At 33.6% G+C, this 15,920-nt stretch overlaps 1 protein-coding gene across 1 annotated transcript in view; it reads left to right on the forward strand.

Annotated features, from left to right (window-relative positions):
• Positions 1-15,920, forward strand: part of LOC124532223 (protein draper) — a 42,749-nt gene that overhangs the window by 8,006 nt on the left and 18,823 nt on the right. Inside the window, exons 2-6 of the mRNA XM_047106994.1 lie at positions 3,988-4,214; positions 8,526-8,821; positions 9,367-9,613; positions 11,110-11,241; positions 13,438-13,555. Coding sequence (XP_046962950.1) covers positions 4,129-4,214; positions 8,526-8,821; positions 9,367-9,613; positions 11,110-11,241; positions 13,438-13,555 — 879 coding nt within the window. The 5' untranslated portion in view covers positions 3,988-4,128. The remainder of the gene's footprint in view (positions 1-3,987; positions 4,215-8,525; positions 8,822-9,366; positions 9,614-11,109; positions 11,242-13,437; positions 13,556-15,920) is intronic.

Consider the following 15,920-nt stretch of genomic DNA (forward strand, 5'->3'; position numbering starts at 1 on the left):
ATTACCTATACCCAAGGAAACCTCCCCTTTTACCCCTTCATAACGGTGAACAAAAAGTACCTTACGTCCTTCCTCAGGACTCAAACTATTTCCATTATATATGATATTTATCTAAATTGGGTTAACGGTTTAAGCGTATAGAGTTTACAGACCGAGCTACTTTCGTATTTACAATATTAATATAGATTATGAATAGTTTCAAAAAGTAGAATTAACTCTTATCAGACCATACGGTTATTACCAACCCACAGAACTACTGGACTACAGATGCATAGTACCCTATTGAATTTTTTTAACAAATTATTTGTGTACAAATATAAACGTGAGTACTAAAAAATCATATTATACCTATATGGGCTAACTAAATTCAAAAGCGTTTACTTTTGCACCTAAACACGGTAAGGTATATTAAGTTCGTTGACCTCACTCGATTTTATTACGTTTATTTCATTTACGTATAATTTCTCGCTTTATAAATCAACCAGCTTGTGCATACCGATGCAACTTATTGCAACCGTTATATTACTTCTTGCGGTTTGATTTTCCTAGTATCGATGTGGTCTTCTTTATTTTTATAATATTGTATATTTTATGTAATATGATATATGAAAATAAAATACATAAAAACATATATACTTTTAACTTGCAGTAACTTTCAATAGCTATTTTGTCAAGTTAATCTATTATTTAAAAACTATAGTATAATAAAGTAATGTATAATGTCAAGATTGCGTAGTGGATAGACCACTTAGATTTTATATTCATCATTGTCCTCGAGGATAAGAGAAAATGTCGTGAGAAAACCTGCATAATTAAATTCAGGGAAGGAGGCGGCCCCTATCCTCTTTTGGGACATTTATAGGCTGTTGTTGCGCAATGTCACTGTTGTTGTTTGCAAAATGGCTGATGTCAACGACCACCTGCAAATATTCCGTTCAGCTTGCAATGGTGTGATCCCAACGTTTACTGCAACGTTCACTTTAGGTATTTAACGCACCGGAGAAGTCCATACTTGTACATTATTAATTACATTATTAATTTCGTGAATATCGCGCAGACATTGTAAGATTACAATTTCAGTATCATTCGTGACTTATCTAACGTTTAAAAACGTTTACGTTGCAAATAAATTGAGGTTTGCCGAAAAAATCGAGATCATATAGCCGAAGAAAGACGGATACAGTACTACTAATATGATTTTATCTCATCACGCATGTTTCCGTAACGATCATAATGAAAAATACTTCAATTGTTCCTGTTGATTAATTTGAATGTTAGTTTAATAAATTGAAGTACTAGTTTTGTTACTCTGTACCTTACGTCACGATTTATTATTCAGACTTCGCTGGCCTTGACTGGTTTTAGCGGAACTGTAATTAAACGAATCGAACAAAATCAATGAACTAGGTTTCCTTCGATATGCAATATGTGCGTATGTAAAATTAAATAGTAATAAAAACAGTAAAACAACTCGGAAAAAATCTTTTTTCGGTTTTTATTTTAGCCGCAATACGTCCATTCCTCGATTCTGTTAACAACTCAAATCCTGTCTCCTCCAGTCCTCGATAGTGTCAAAAGTATTTTTTCACAACTTCTTTTTTGGTATTTTAAGTGTACAATAAATACGAGTACTAGTTAAAATTAGTACTATATTATAGGTTATAAATTAGGTAGGACAGAATCAAACCTCTTTGACTTATGAAGAATCTATTTTCGAAAATCTCTCTACCCAATAACTCATTTTATTTTAATTTCTCTTGAAATTTAGTTATTATGATAAACTATAATTCATAACAAAAGTCAATTCACTAATTGGTAAAAAAAAATCTAAAAATTTAATTACGCTTTAAACTACATATGTATATTTGTAATCTTTATGTGGGTCATGATTTTAAATCCGTTTGATACGTCTGTTTCTATTTTGTAATTCTGTGTATGACATAATGTAAACTTGTTATTTTTTTTTTCATGAGTTTAAAATTATTCTTTAGCTGCAAAAGATAATTTATTTCGTAACATTTTCGTTTGGTCACTAAATAGTTACTAAGTTTTTTTTTTTAAATAAAAGAATAACACTTGTAATATTGATTAGTATTTAGTATGCGCAGCGATACTTTTGTTTTCTATTTCAGTTTAGCTCATCATATATTTTGGATCGTGTACCGTGTAATGAATATTTAATTTATAGTTATCGTTTTTATAAATCTGAACCGATTAAATTGACACTAGCTAATCTAGGTTTCATTATTATTTATATACAGTTAAATGTCTTACCGCATTTATTTATATATAACTTCACATATAAAACACATTAAACACAATAATCTTATAAAGAGTACATATATATTTCGCAAACAGTAGTGATGGCATTTTATTCCTTTTCTTAGATGTACTTACGCATATTAAAAATATATAATATAATACACGTGCACTAATTCCGTGAAAAAATTAAAGTATTTGGTTATGGAACACAGAAACATGGACGGTAAATTTGTCCTGATTTTGTGATGATGTGTTACGTAAAAATATTTATAATTGAAGAAAAAGACGACAATAATTTCGAGATACTAATTATTACGCTGAGACCGAATACATAACGATTCCGCGAATTGTCGTGTAGGGAAACATTAGCGAAAATTGCGGTACTTCGTGCCAAGCCGAATACACATCGCCCTGCCGTCTAACGCATCAAAAGATTTTATTGCATTGAGCTTCATTTGTGCCAGTGTTGTTATGCATATGTAATTTCGAATCTGAATAAGGACTCGTGTATATGGGTAATATTTTAGCGATTTCATTCTTGTACTCGTATCGGTTGCACATACAAAACTATTTTGGAATATCCGATTATTTCGGATAATCCGAAACATTTATCCGAATTAGGTACTTTCATATATTAGACTATTTGGAAATTGAAAAAGTGAAAATAACAAGGTAACAGTTTTACTTTAACTGTTGCTTATTATTGGGCATTATTTTCATAAAAAAAACAACAAGTAGCCTCAGGAAAAAAATGATTTAGGTTTCAAATATAAAAAAAAAATATTATAAACATTTTTATATTGAATATGTTATAACTGTGTAACTTATACTTTCTAAATATATGATACATATAACGCAAACATATTTTTCAAATAGAATTGATATATACTGTGATTGTATTACAGACTATTTTAATTCTACTGTTGGACAACACTACTTACTTCAGAGAGGTCAAAGTTAAATTGAGCCAGTTAGATTACATACATAACCTAACATTCCATAGATATACAGTCATATTCTTATTTCTTACAGTGCCAACGTTTGCGACTTATTAAAAAAATTAAATGGTGTTATTTAACAGCAAGTGACATATCTTGTTACTACACTTAAAAATAACAACAAAGATTAATTATTACATTTCAACTGACTACAAAACAAACATACAAATTATGTTGAGTGACCAGTAATTAATTAAATAATAACAAATTTAACAGAGCGTTTGCGCTGATTCGCCGTTTTCACAAGTTTTCTTGAAACTTGGACTGTGAGTCGAATATGTATGAGTTACTTAAACAAAAATACTATACAAAGGTTTAATCACTTAATATTTTACCTATTGAAAAAATCCTAAATGTATATTTTAGAAAAATAATAGTGTATTTGAACAATTACTAATATTCCTATTTACAACTAATTTTTTTGTGTGGTGGATAAGCCAATAGTCAGGACCCTTCGACATATTACATCGCTAGGCGATCAGTAAGCCATTGCGCTATTTGCGCTTAACATTATCCATAAAACTGTCAATTATATTTTTGTTAAAAATGTCACTTTATCACGTTTTCAAAAATTTTACAATAGATTATCATTTGTTTATACCCATAATTAAATGTTTTAAAAGCGCTTTTAATTTAGCTAAGAAAAGATGACTCGGTAAAATAAATAAATATAACGCTCAATTCAATGGATCGATTCAATGTGTATGTTATTTTTTCTTTGTTCTAGACAAAGCAAATCATAATTTGCTACAACAGGCAACGAGAGGAAAGGCTAAACAAGCGCTGAATGCATATCGTCACGTAAACGATCGCAAACAATACATTTGTTATGGAGTTGCGGTTTGGAGTTGTTTGAACGGTAGCCGATATGTGGAAGACTATAGTTTTGCTGTCGCTCGCTGCGACAGTCAGCGCCCTGCTCGAAGGACCCAACGTTTGCACCAGACAGGAGACGTGAGTATCCATTATCTAACTCTTGCTCGTTTAATGACCACTTGTGTAACTAATAAGCAATACTTAGACCTTCCGTCTTGGCTGTTTGACAAAGATACAAATGTTTGTATATCCATAACATAGATTGAGAAAACAAGACTACAATAGCTTGATGCTATTATGATTCTTTGTTTTAGGCTGAGAATTAATAAAATATGTTTATGTATAACCTACACAGTGAAACCTTATTTTGTATGTGTCAACAATATAGATATTTTGTTTTCATTAAATGAAGCTACAAAAGAGACAATTTTACGATTTTAAATATAAAACATAATCCCTATAAGTGCATCGCAGACATTATTTGAAATTTGATTCATGCATGATTCGTGAAATAGATGAATGAATGGCTAAAGCTAGATTAATAATCGCTATATGAATGTCATACTGGTGGGTAAAAGACTTTCTAAAAATCTGGTTGGGAGATTATTGCATCCGGCTGTTTCGATCGACGTGTTGAATAATATTGGCAGTAGAACTTTGTGCAAGCCCGTCTGCGTAGGTACCACCCACTCATCAGATATTCAACCGTTAAACAGTAATACCTTCTTGTATTATTGTGTTTTGGCATATAAATTCTTTGAACTCAAGGTTGCTGGCGCATTGGCAATGTAGGGTATGGTTATAGCGCCAACGTCAATGACAGTGAACAACTTCGATAAAGTAGCCGGTTTTGCTAACAGCCAACTAATGTTATCCAAAACAAATGACATATTGATGTGTTAAATTTCCCTACGTTTAAGCAAGATAGGAAAACTTTTGGTGCCTGACGTCTGACTGAGTTTTGTATACAAGACAATCTTGGCTCATTGATTTTATATGTATATAATAGTTATTATTACTATTTGCTAGTAGATATACTACTAGGAGGTTGAGATGTGTGGAGGTTTTGGAATGAAATATGAGTAATATAAATATGTTTATTAATTGAGCGATAGTGAGATTAAGTAGTTCTTCGTGCTTTAGATTTAGTTGAAAAATGAACGAGTATATTTCGTTTCATTTTTTATTGATAAGGCGTAGTTACTTATTCTTATCGATTAGGCAAGTACTTAAAGAATGTACGCTTAAAAAAATAGTCGATAAAGTTATGCAACAAATATACATATTTGTCCTCAATAAATAAAAGAATTATTACCATGGCTATGTGTAAGCGTATTCAAACAGTACAACAGTACCAATCTGTAAACCCACTGCTAGGCTAAGGCCTCTTGTCCCGTTGATGAAAAAGTTTTGAGCGCTTAACTAAGTAACTGTAACAGTCTGCAAATTTCCCACTGTTGGGATAAGGCCTCCTCCTCCATTAAGGAAACTGTTTGAAACATATTCCAACACGCTGTTTCAATGTGGGTTGGTGGAATGCACCTGTGGCAGAATTTCGATGAAATTAGACACATGCAGGTTTCCTCACGATGTTTTCCTTCACCACCGAGCACGAGATGAATTATAAACACAAATTAAATACGTATATACAGTGGTGCTTGCCTGGGTTTGAACCCGAAATCATCAGTTAAGATGCACGCGTTCTAACCACTGGGCCGTCTCAGCTCTAAGTAACTGGTTAGAAGAAAAAGCCCTTGAGAACAAGTTAAATCAATTTTATTCTATTCCAAGGCTTCTTTCTGGAGAAGATATTTGGAATATTCTACGATACTGCTCTAACATGGCTTGTATTTACACTAAAAGTGCAAAAAGTCGTATGTAATTTTAAGGTTGACCTTCAATATGAAAGTTAAAACGAATACATTTTATGTTCCTAATTTAATTTCTTATAATGGTGTGACTAATTAATTATTTTATGATAACATCCTCGTCTCCGAAATTGGCCTTGGGCGGTTATTCTCAATGAAAGATTTCCAACTGTGCAGAATTAATATATATGGTGTATTACCACTTGGTGGTAGGGCTTAGTGCAAGCCCGTCTGGGTAGGTACCACCCACTCATCAGTTATTCTACCGTCAAATAACAGTACTCAGTATTGTTGTGTTCCGGTTTGAAGGTTGAGTGAGCCAGTGTAACTACAGGCACAAGGGACATGACATCTTAGTTCCCAAGGTTGGTGGCACAATTACTATGTAAGGAATTGTAATATTTCTTTCAGCGTCATTGTCTATGGGTGATGGCGACCACTTAACATAAGATGGCCCATGTGCTCGTCCGCCAAAAAATATCATAAAAAAAAATTAAACTATTATGCGTTTGAAAGAGAATGTCACACTCTTTCTTCTTATATTTCAAATTCAATGCACGCTGATAGCAATTAAAAGTTTAAGAAGCGGTTAAACAAAGACTATTTGCACGATATTATTGTATTATACGACGACATCCGTGTCGAGTGGTGTGTTCACCGGTTTTCATGGGTACGCCACTCTGAGGTCCCGGGTTCGATTCCCGGCCTAGTCGATGTAGATTACCATTAGTTTTCTATGTTGTCTTGGGTCTGGGTGTTTGTGGTACCGTCGTTACTTCTGATTTCCATAACACAAGTGCTTCAGCTACTTACATTGGGATCAGAGTAATGTATGTGATGTGTCATATTTATTTATTATATTATTATTATTATATTATTTATTTAGTTTTCCTTCTCCTCGTCCATTAAGCTTGTTACGTATGGACTTGTTTGCGTCATTTAAATGCCAACAACAAACGTATGTTATCCATTGAGTTCCAGGATATAAAAAATAATATACCACAAATGTCGCATCGACTATATATTATCAATTATTTTACAATATATACGTTTGATTTTCCCGGATGTAAATGAGAGTTTTTGGTCCAGCAATAATTTATATTAAAATCAGATCTCCTTAATTAATTTAATTTTATGAATTATAAATATTAATGTATTTAATGTATTTTGAGCATTGACAAGCACCTCTTGAGGATCCCTGCTTCGTGAATTTCCAAACCGTATTAGAGCAGCGTTGTGGACTGAAGGATTTGTGATATGTTCTTGTTTTATTATTATTACTATCGTATTTATTATAAAATTTATTGTTACCGCCTTCATGACTTTCTGTTTGGCCTATTGGTTGACTGGTAGAGAATGCCTTCAGGCATTAAGTCCGCCTTTGTCACAACTTATGTTGTTTTAAATAAAAAATAAAAATAAATTTGGTACTTTTTGGACTAAGCATCAAATCCTGAAAAAAGGAGGCCTTAGCCTAGAAGTGGATCAGATAAAAATATTCCTTAAATATATAGGTATCTATTAAGCCTTTGTGTTTATAATGGTCGTTTATAAATCCTGAAACATAACGAACGCTTTGCCTGATGATGTAAGAAAATAATATCGCTGTTGAATCGAAGTTAACAATTACAGTTGTTAAACAATGACCAAAGCTAAATCCGTCATTTACCAAACAAAATACTACGAAAGTATACAAGGTATATACTTTTCCTGAAGTACTTCAACTATTTAATTAAATAAGAAGAGTTATTGCTTTAGTGTAAATGATTATTATTTTCATTGTAATTGCATATCTAAATCGGAAGTTTTGGTTTTACAATAACAAACACACTTATTGAGATAAATTTCATCATCATAGACTTTTTGTAAGAGATGCAGTTTTTCGCATCAACAGTCATGTTCCGGTTTTTCTTATACTGGCATACAGCATGAAGTTAGGTTTGTATCGTAATATAATTGAAATAAGTTGTGGTTCAATTAAATTACAAGACATTAATATACTAAATTTTATAATTTTTAGGTTTATATGGTCAGGTTTTGTACAAGTCAATATGGGTAGGTACTAGCAGCTCATTAAATATGATACCGCCAAACAGCAATACTTAGCATTTTTTGTTTTGAAATATACGCACAAGGGGCATATTATATTAGTTCGAAAAAATGTTGGGACATTGGCGATGCAAGGAATCGTTAATATTTCTAAGAGTGCCGATGTCTGTGGTCGGTGGTGCCATATACAAAGAAACCCATTTGCTTGTCTGCTACCTAGACTAATCCAATAAAAAAAAAAATTAAAATGGGCTTTGATTACATTTACATAGTCGTGTATTTTTTTTTGTAATTAGATTTATGATATGATTGCGATACATATAATTATTATATTTTATAAAGGTATAAAATGTCTGCGTTCATAACACACTTTGTTATTTCAGTCAATGAAAGATAACGCTCCAAGTTATGTTACACATTTAATGCGCATACTTGTCTCCTTTCATTGTAATACAATCCGCCGTATGAGTTGTTCAGTAGTCAGAACAATGAACTGAAATGAGAATGAAAATTAAAACCTTTATGTCTTTAGGTATACGACAACACTCAGAGTATCGGAGCAGCAACCATTTCAAGTTAAAGAATACGCCTGGTGTTTCAATGTACCCCCACGATGTTCCAAATACAAGATCAAGTTCAAGCCGGTATGGAAAAATCAGATTCTGGTGAAACAGAGGCCGATCGAAGAATGCTGTGAAGGTTACGCGCCGGATTCCGAGGGGAAGCAATGTGCGCCGGTGTGCGTCCAGTCGTGTGTACACGGAAAATGTGTGGCGCCGAATACGTGTGCGTGTTCGCACGGATATGGGGGCCCCGCGTGTGATATATGTAAGTACATGTTTTTATGAATTTCGATTCACTTTTTAGCAATTGCTCCTTAAGCAAATGAGGTCACATTTAATGTTCATAAATAACATCAAGGAGCTTGATTTTTTGATAAAGCAAACCTATAACGCGGCAATAACTAGGTCATTTTTATATATAAATAAACAGAAAATATACTTGAGTTTTTTTATGAGCGAGTAAACAAAAGATATATTTATCGTATATCATTCTCCATGACCGGATAAATAGGATAAATAGTAATAAAGATTCCCAAGTAATATCTTACGCGAGTGACGAATCAAAGTTCTACGTAAGTTGCAACTAATTAACCACTATCATTTATATTGTAATTTGTTACGCGTAATAATGAATAATATTTAAGTATTTTAGATCTTCTTTTTGATAGCACGTTATCCTAAATATTATATGTTTAATAATATTTGAAGCAATTTTGTGCTCAAATGCGGTTTCTCCTATAGTATCTATTAGTTTTCCGCGATTTTATTTATATTGCAAAGAACTAGATTAAGCTATGTATACATTTTCAGCTTGCCCCGATGGTAAGTGGGGTCGAAATTGTCAAAATGAGTGTCGCTGTATGAATGGCGGTAAGTGCGAGCCGCTGACGGGCGAGTGTGCGTGCACGGCCGGCTGGCGCGGCGACGCGTGCGAGAAAGCCTGCGCGCCGCCCACATTCGGCGACAACTGCGACCAGAAGTGCGAGTGCAAGAACAATGCTACGTGTAACCCTGCGAGTGGAGCCTGCGAATGTTTGCAGGGTTTTACTGGACCTTTGTAAGTATTTTATGTGGATCTGATTAAAAATTTACTTTCCTGCTTATATTAGCAGTTGATTCGAATTAGTATTTTTGTGGTAATATTGTTGATATTATATTATCTTTGTCAATTATGTCAACGCAGAAATATTGTCTATCTCATCTACTCTACATCTCAGGTACTCGTCTGTGATTATACCGCTGTCTCAATTATTTTTTCAAGCGGTGGGGTATGTGAGGTTATTTAAACACTCAAGAAATAAAACATCCTAGTTTTTGTGTGATAGTTGCAGATTAAGGAATACTTGCAAATAAGTAAGTAAGTAAGTAAGCTTTAGCACCGGACATGACTACGTTAGTCCAAACACTATTTGTTTTTCCTATCTATCATAATAAACCTTAAAATAAGATCTAAAATGGAAATGAAATATAAAACCAACTATGAAATTGTTCACTCGATTATTTTTATTCGATTTCAATTGAATAATCCGTCTAATCGATTGGACATTTGTATTTTTACTCTTTGTTTTAGATGCATACCTCATAGATTTTATTTTGTAAACTATTGGTAGAAATGTTTTTGAAAGGAAATGTTATTTGTTTATTTTTGTATTGTTTTCCTGTTGTTATATGAGTATTGTTTCGGTGTAGGCCTTCTATAACGAAAGCAATTAAAAGCAATCGCTTCATGACCTCTGCAATTAATCAAGGGCGCGTTAAACAATAAAATAATTCAATCGCCCGTCGAAGGTCTTATCAGCTGTAATGATGTCTCGGCTAATAAATTGAATATTCCTTTGTGTTGTTATCACAGCTCGGGTCACTTCGTTAAGATCATGGTCCTTTTTTAATGAACGCCTATAAGAGCAAACTAAAAAGATTATTTTAATTGAAATTTATGAATATGTTTTTCAATAACAGATATGCAAGTCCTTGTACATCGAATGAAACAAACACATACATATGTTTATACGTTTGCAAAAAAATATGCAATAGATTTGACTTTTCAACGTCATATTAACAATAATTTTTCACTGAAGTTGTATGGATTTATTTTATTCGATAATTTGATTGTAAAGTAATATAGAAATTATTTAATTAATCAATCGCCTATATTGCCTTAATACTTGGTGGTAAGGCTTCGTGCAAGCCCGTCTGGGTAGGTACCACCCACTCATCAGTTATTCTACCGCCAAATAACAGTACTCAGTATTGTTGTGTTCCGGTTTGAAGGGTGAGTGAGCCAGTGTAACTACAGGCACAAGGGACATAACAACTTAGCTCCCAAGGTTGGTGGCACATTGAAGATGTAAGGAATAGTTAATATTTCTTACAGCGGCATTGTCTATGGCTGATAGTGACCACTTACCATCAGGTGGCTCGTCCACCAACCTATAACAAATAATATTTAATCAACTTCTCGCACGCAAATTCAAACATTTATATCATTATTTTAACATAGACAATTATTATTAATTGTTCGATTAATATTTATATATCTGTGTGTGTTTTTAGATGCGAGGAGAAATGTCCTAATGATGAGCCGTGCCCGTGGCGATGTCGCTGTCAGAACAAAGGGGAGTGCGACTTCTTCACAACCGAGTGCCAGTGCACCGCCGGTTGGACCGGGGAGGTGTGCGCTAACAAGTACGTACACCTTGTACATATATAATGCTCAATGGACTTTGAATCATGTGTCATTAGTAATAACACTTTGGTATTTTCAACCGACTTCCAAAAGGAGGAGGTTATCAATTCGTCTGTATTTTTTTTTTTTTTTTTTTTTTTTTTTTTTTTTTTTTTTTATGTTTGTTACCTCATAACTTTTCACTGGGTCGACCGATTTTGATAATTTTTTTTTTGTTTGAAAGGTAGTGCTTCCCGTGGGGTCCCATTTTTTTTATTTTTTTTTCCGATGATGGTATCCATGTGAAAACGACATAACTCTTAAATTTGCATCATGCATATGCGCGACAAATAGGTGAATAACTGAAAATCACGTTAACCAATTTTGATAATTCTTTTTTTATTATAAAATATATACTTCAAGGGTAATTTGGTGAAAGTTTGGTAAGGTTCTGAGCACAGGATCCATGACAAAGTAACGGAACGGAAGGGAACGGAACAATTCTGAGGAGCACGTTGGCGATACTCAGTCGAATCTTTTATTTATAGGTTATTTTGATATTTGAGTCATCTTCCGTAATGTGGTTATGTTTATGTAATTATCATAGTCGAATATTATAATCAACTAGCTACCCACCCCGGCTTCGCACGGGTGCAATACTGATACTAAATATACTACAGAATTTGTTTATATACGACATCACATCGCAAACTTCTAAAATTATCAGTGTTTCTTTACTATATTGTTCATGTATTATATACACAAACCTTCCCCTTGAATCACACTATCTTTTAAAAAAAACCGCATCAAAATCCGTTGCGTAGATTTAAAGATATAGGGACAGAGAAAGCGACTTTGTTTTATACTATGTAGTGATGGAACTCCTATACGGCTCGCAGTTAGGGTGCGATATGGGGCAGAATTTCTTACTATCTTTAATCAAATTTTGTGTATGTGATGTGATGTCATATGATGTACGAAATATAGTTGGTCTTTTTCAAAGTTTTTTTGCTGAGTTCGATTACAGCTCTTTCGAGGGATCCTTGTAGTTTACGCCGCGTGACGTATTAAATCCGCATTTTCGAAAGTCTATTTTTGCTTTATTCGCAAGTTTCCTTTGAAATTGTCCTCGAAGTAGTTTCTGACTCATATAAACGGAACGTTTAATCTATCCATATTAAAAAAAAATTAGTTAGTCAACATCAGCTTTACTAAAAATCAAAAAATAAATAAAATTTTAACAAAAAGAAAAACCGACTTCAAACAAAACACTATTTTAAAACAAATGAATATGCACGAAAAAGTAATAAAAATAATTGCGTATTCAACATATTTTTTAGAGTCTTCCTAAGTTAAATGAAATGAAAAATATTAGACTACTTAAAAGTCGATTAACGATTATATCATGTAGTTATAATTATTGTTATATTTGGAGTCGGTGTCAGCCAATAAAACCCTACAGTATATCTATCAAAAAACAATACGAGAATACTTTAACAAATATGTTTTTTACAAATTACCTTTTACACAATAATATACTGGATCAATCAAGGGGCTCGTATCGCTTCTTTCTTTTGATTGTTGGGGCAAGGGCACCGTGGCTGACACCGGCTCCAAATATACCAATAACTATAACTACATGATATAATCGTTAATCGACTTTTAAGTAGTCTAATATTTTTCATTTCATTTAACTTAGGAAGACTCTAAAAAATATGTTGAATACGCAATTATTTTTATTACTTTTTCGTGCATATTCATTTGTTTTAAAATAGTGTTTTGTTTGAAGTCGGTTTTTCTTTTTGTTAAAATTTTATTTATTTAATTTATGCTAAATTTATATGATTGTTGTTAGGATCTCTAGTAGTATACAACAACAAACAACAACAGCCTGTAAATTTCCACTGCTGGGCTAAAGGCCTCCTCTCCCTTTGAGGAGAAGGTTTGGAACATATTCCACCACGCTGTTCCAATGCGGGTTGGTGGAATACACATGTGGCAGAATTTCTATGAAATTTGTCACATGCAGTTTTCCTCACGATGTTTTCCTTCACCGCTGAGCACGAGATGAATTATAAAGACAAATTAAGAACATGAAACAGCGGTGCTTGCCTGGGTTTGAACCCGCAATCATCGGTTAAGATGCACGCGTTCTAACCACTGGGCCATCTCTGCTCTGCTCTAGTAGTATAAAGTATATATTTTTATTCTTGCAGATGTCCCGCTGGTAGATGGGGTGATAAGTGCGAACGGACGTGCGAGTGTGCCAACGGTGCCGGATGTCATCATGTTACTGGAAAATGCCAGTGCGAAGCTGGTTTTACAGGAGAAAAGGTTCATTGTTTGTATAATATGTTTTTATTTTAAATATTTTTGCATTTTCGTCCAGATGGTTTGAGGAATAAGTACAGGCTGCTAAGTTAAATGAAGATTGTGAGCTCAAAACACACTCAAAACAAAGCACTCTTTCCTTAGATATATAAATCAAATCAAATAAAATAAACTTTATTCAAGTAGGCTTTTACAAGCACTTTTAAATCGTCATATTACAATTAAGTGAAGCTACCACCTGTTTGGAAAGTAGATTCTACCGAGAAGAACCGGCAAGAAACTCAGTAGTTACTTTTTTTTAACATTTAAAAAATAAAAAGTCATGTTAGTTAAATACAATTATTTAAATTAATATATCCTACTAGGAAGTCAACAGGTATTAACTCCACGCTTTTTTATCATCTATAAAATCTTGTATCGAATAATATGCTTTTTCAACCAATGTATTTTTTACAAACGATTTAATTTACCAAACGGCAAAGTTAAAAATCTCTGCAGAATTTTATTATAGAAACGGATGCCCTGACCCAAGAAAGACTTATTGACTTTGCGGAGTCGGAAACTTGGCGTTATAAGCTTATCCTTACTCCTAGTGCACATACAATGATTTTTATCAAAGTGATCAATGTTACTGTAAATATACATAATATTGTTGTAAATATATTGCGACGTAACAGTGAGTATTCCCACTTTGTTAAAAACATCAGGAAGAGAGTCTAGCTCCAAGATTATAAATAAACCGGATTGCTCTCTTTTGTAAAATAAAAACAGATTCAGTATCTGCAGCGTTACCCCAAAGTAATATGCCATATGACATAATACTGTGAATATAACCAAAATAAACTAAACGAGCGGTATCAATATCAGTTAGTTGTCTAACTTTTCTAACCGCGTATGTTGCGGAGCTGAGTCTTCCTGTTAGGGATGATAAATGAAAACTCCACTGAAGTTTGGAATCCAATTCTATTCCTAAGAACACCATCGTATCCAGCTACTTAAAGACGGTCACCATTTAAAGATATATAATAAGTTTGCTTTCTAACATTGGGTAGGGTAAAAACTACACATATTGTTTTTTGAGCATTCAACGCTAAATTATTTACTGTAAACCAATTGTGTATCTGTGATAATGCATCGTTCACATCGTCATAGTCAGTTTTTTTCCTGTCAACCTTAAAAATCAGCGAAGTATCGTCAGCAAACAACAATATATCACAAATACCCTTAACATAGAAAGGAATATCTATATCTACTAGGAATAGAAAGCGACCCAAAATTGAACCTTGTGGTGCACCCATTTTTAACGTAGATCCAGAAGACTTTATTCCATAAATGAGAACTTGCTGGAATCTTTGACTTAAGTATGAAGCAATGAGATCAAGAGCTTTACCTTTAACACCGTAATATTTGAGATTATAAAGAAGCGTTTAGTGTTCTACACAATCGAATGCTTTAGATAAATCACAGAATACTCCAATAGCATTCTGTGATTTCTCTTAAGCATCGTAAATATGTTTGAGAAGCGCAAGCCCGCATCAGTTGTCGAGCGACCTCTTCTAAAACCGAATTGCTCACCATGAAAATTAGCATTTGTACAGAAATGGATGAGAAGTTGATTTAAAACCATTTTTTCGAATATTTTACTTAAGGATGGGAGTATTGAAATAGGCCTTTAATTACAGGGATCGCTTCTGTTTCCAGTCTTGAAAAGTGTTTCTTCTCAATTTAGCTCATGTTCAGTTCGCTAAAGAAAAATAGCACTTGTCGGAGGTATCAATTTTGTCCATCACGAAAACTCTGAAGCTGACCAAAAACAATTTGGAAATTTCGGAAAAACGACTGAGATCAATAGGATTCCTCCTCCAGTAGAATGTAATTCTAAATAATTATTTTTACCAACTTAAATGATTCAAACGGTTTTTAAACCGAGGATGAGGCCCCCGTCTAGCTATGGACTTATGAATCGTTAATAAATTGTTTTTAGTTAGCGCTTGTGTTGTGTTGTAAATTAGCCATCCGATGATATTACGTGGCTTAATAATGATTCGAGAGTCGAGATGGCTCAGTGGTAAGAACGCGCGCATCTTAACCGATGATCGCGGGTTCAAACCCAGGCAAGCACCGCTGATTCATGTGCTTAATTTGTCATTATAATTCATCTCGTGCTCAGCTGTGAAGGAAAACATCGTGAGGAAACCTGCATGTGGCAAATTTCATAGAAATTCTGCCACATGTGCATTCCACCAACCCGCATTGGAACAGCATGGTGGAATATGTTCCAAACCTTCTCCTCAAGGGAGAGGAGGCCTTTAGCCCAGCAGTGGGAATTTACAGGCTGTTGTTGTAGCGCTTGTCAAAGTAACCAGTG

This window comes from Vanessa cardui, chromosome 9 (genome assembly GCF_905220365.1).
Source record: "Vanessa cardui chromosome 9, ilVanCard2.1, whole genome shotgun sequence".
NCBI lineage: Eukaryota > Metazoa > Arthropoda > Insecta > Lepidoptera > Nymphalidae > Vanessa > Vanessa cardui.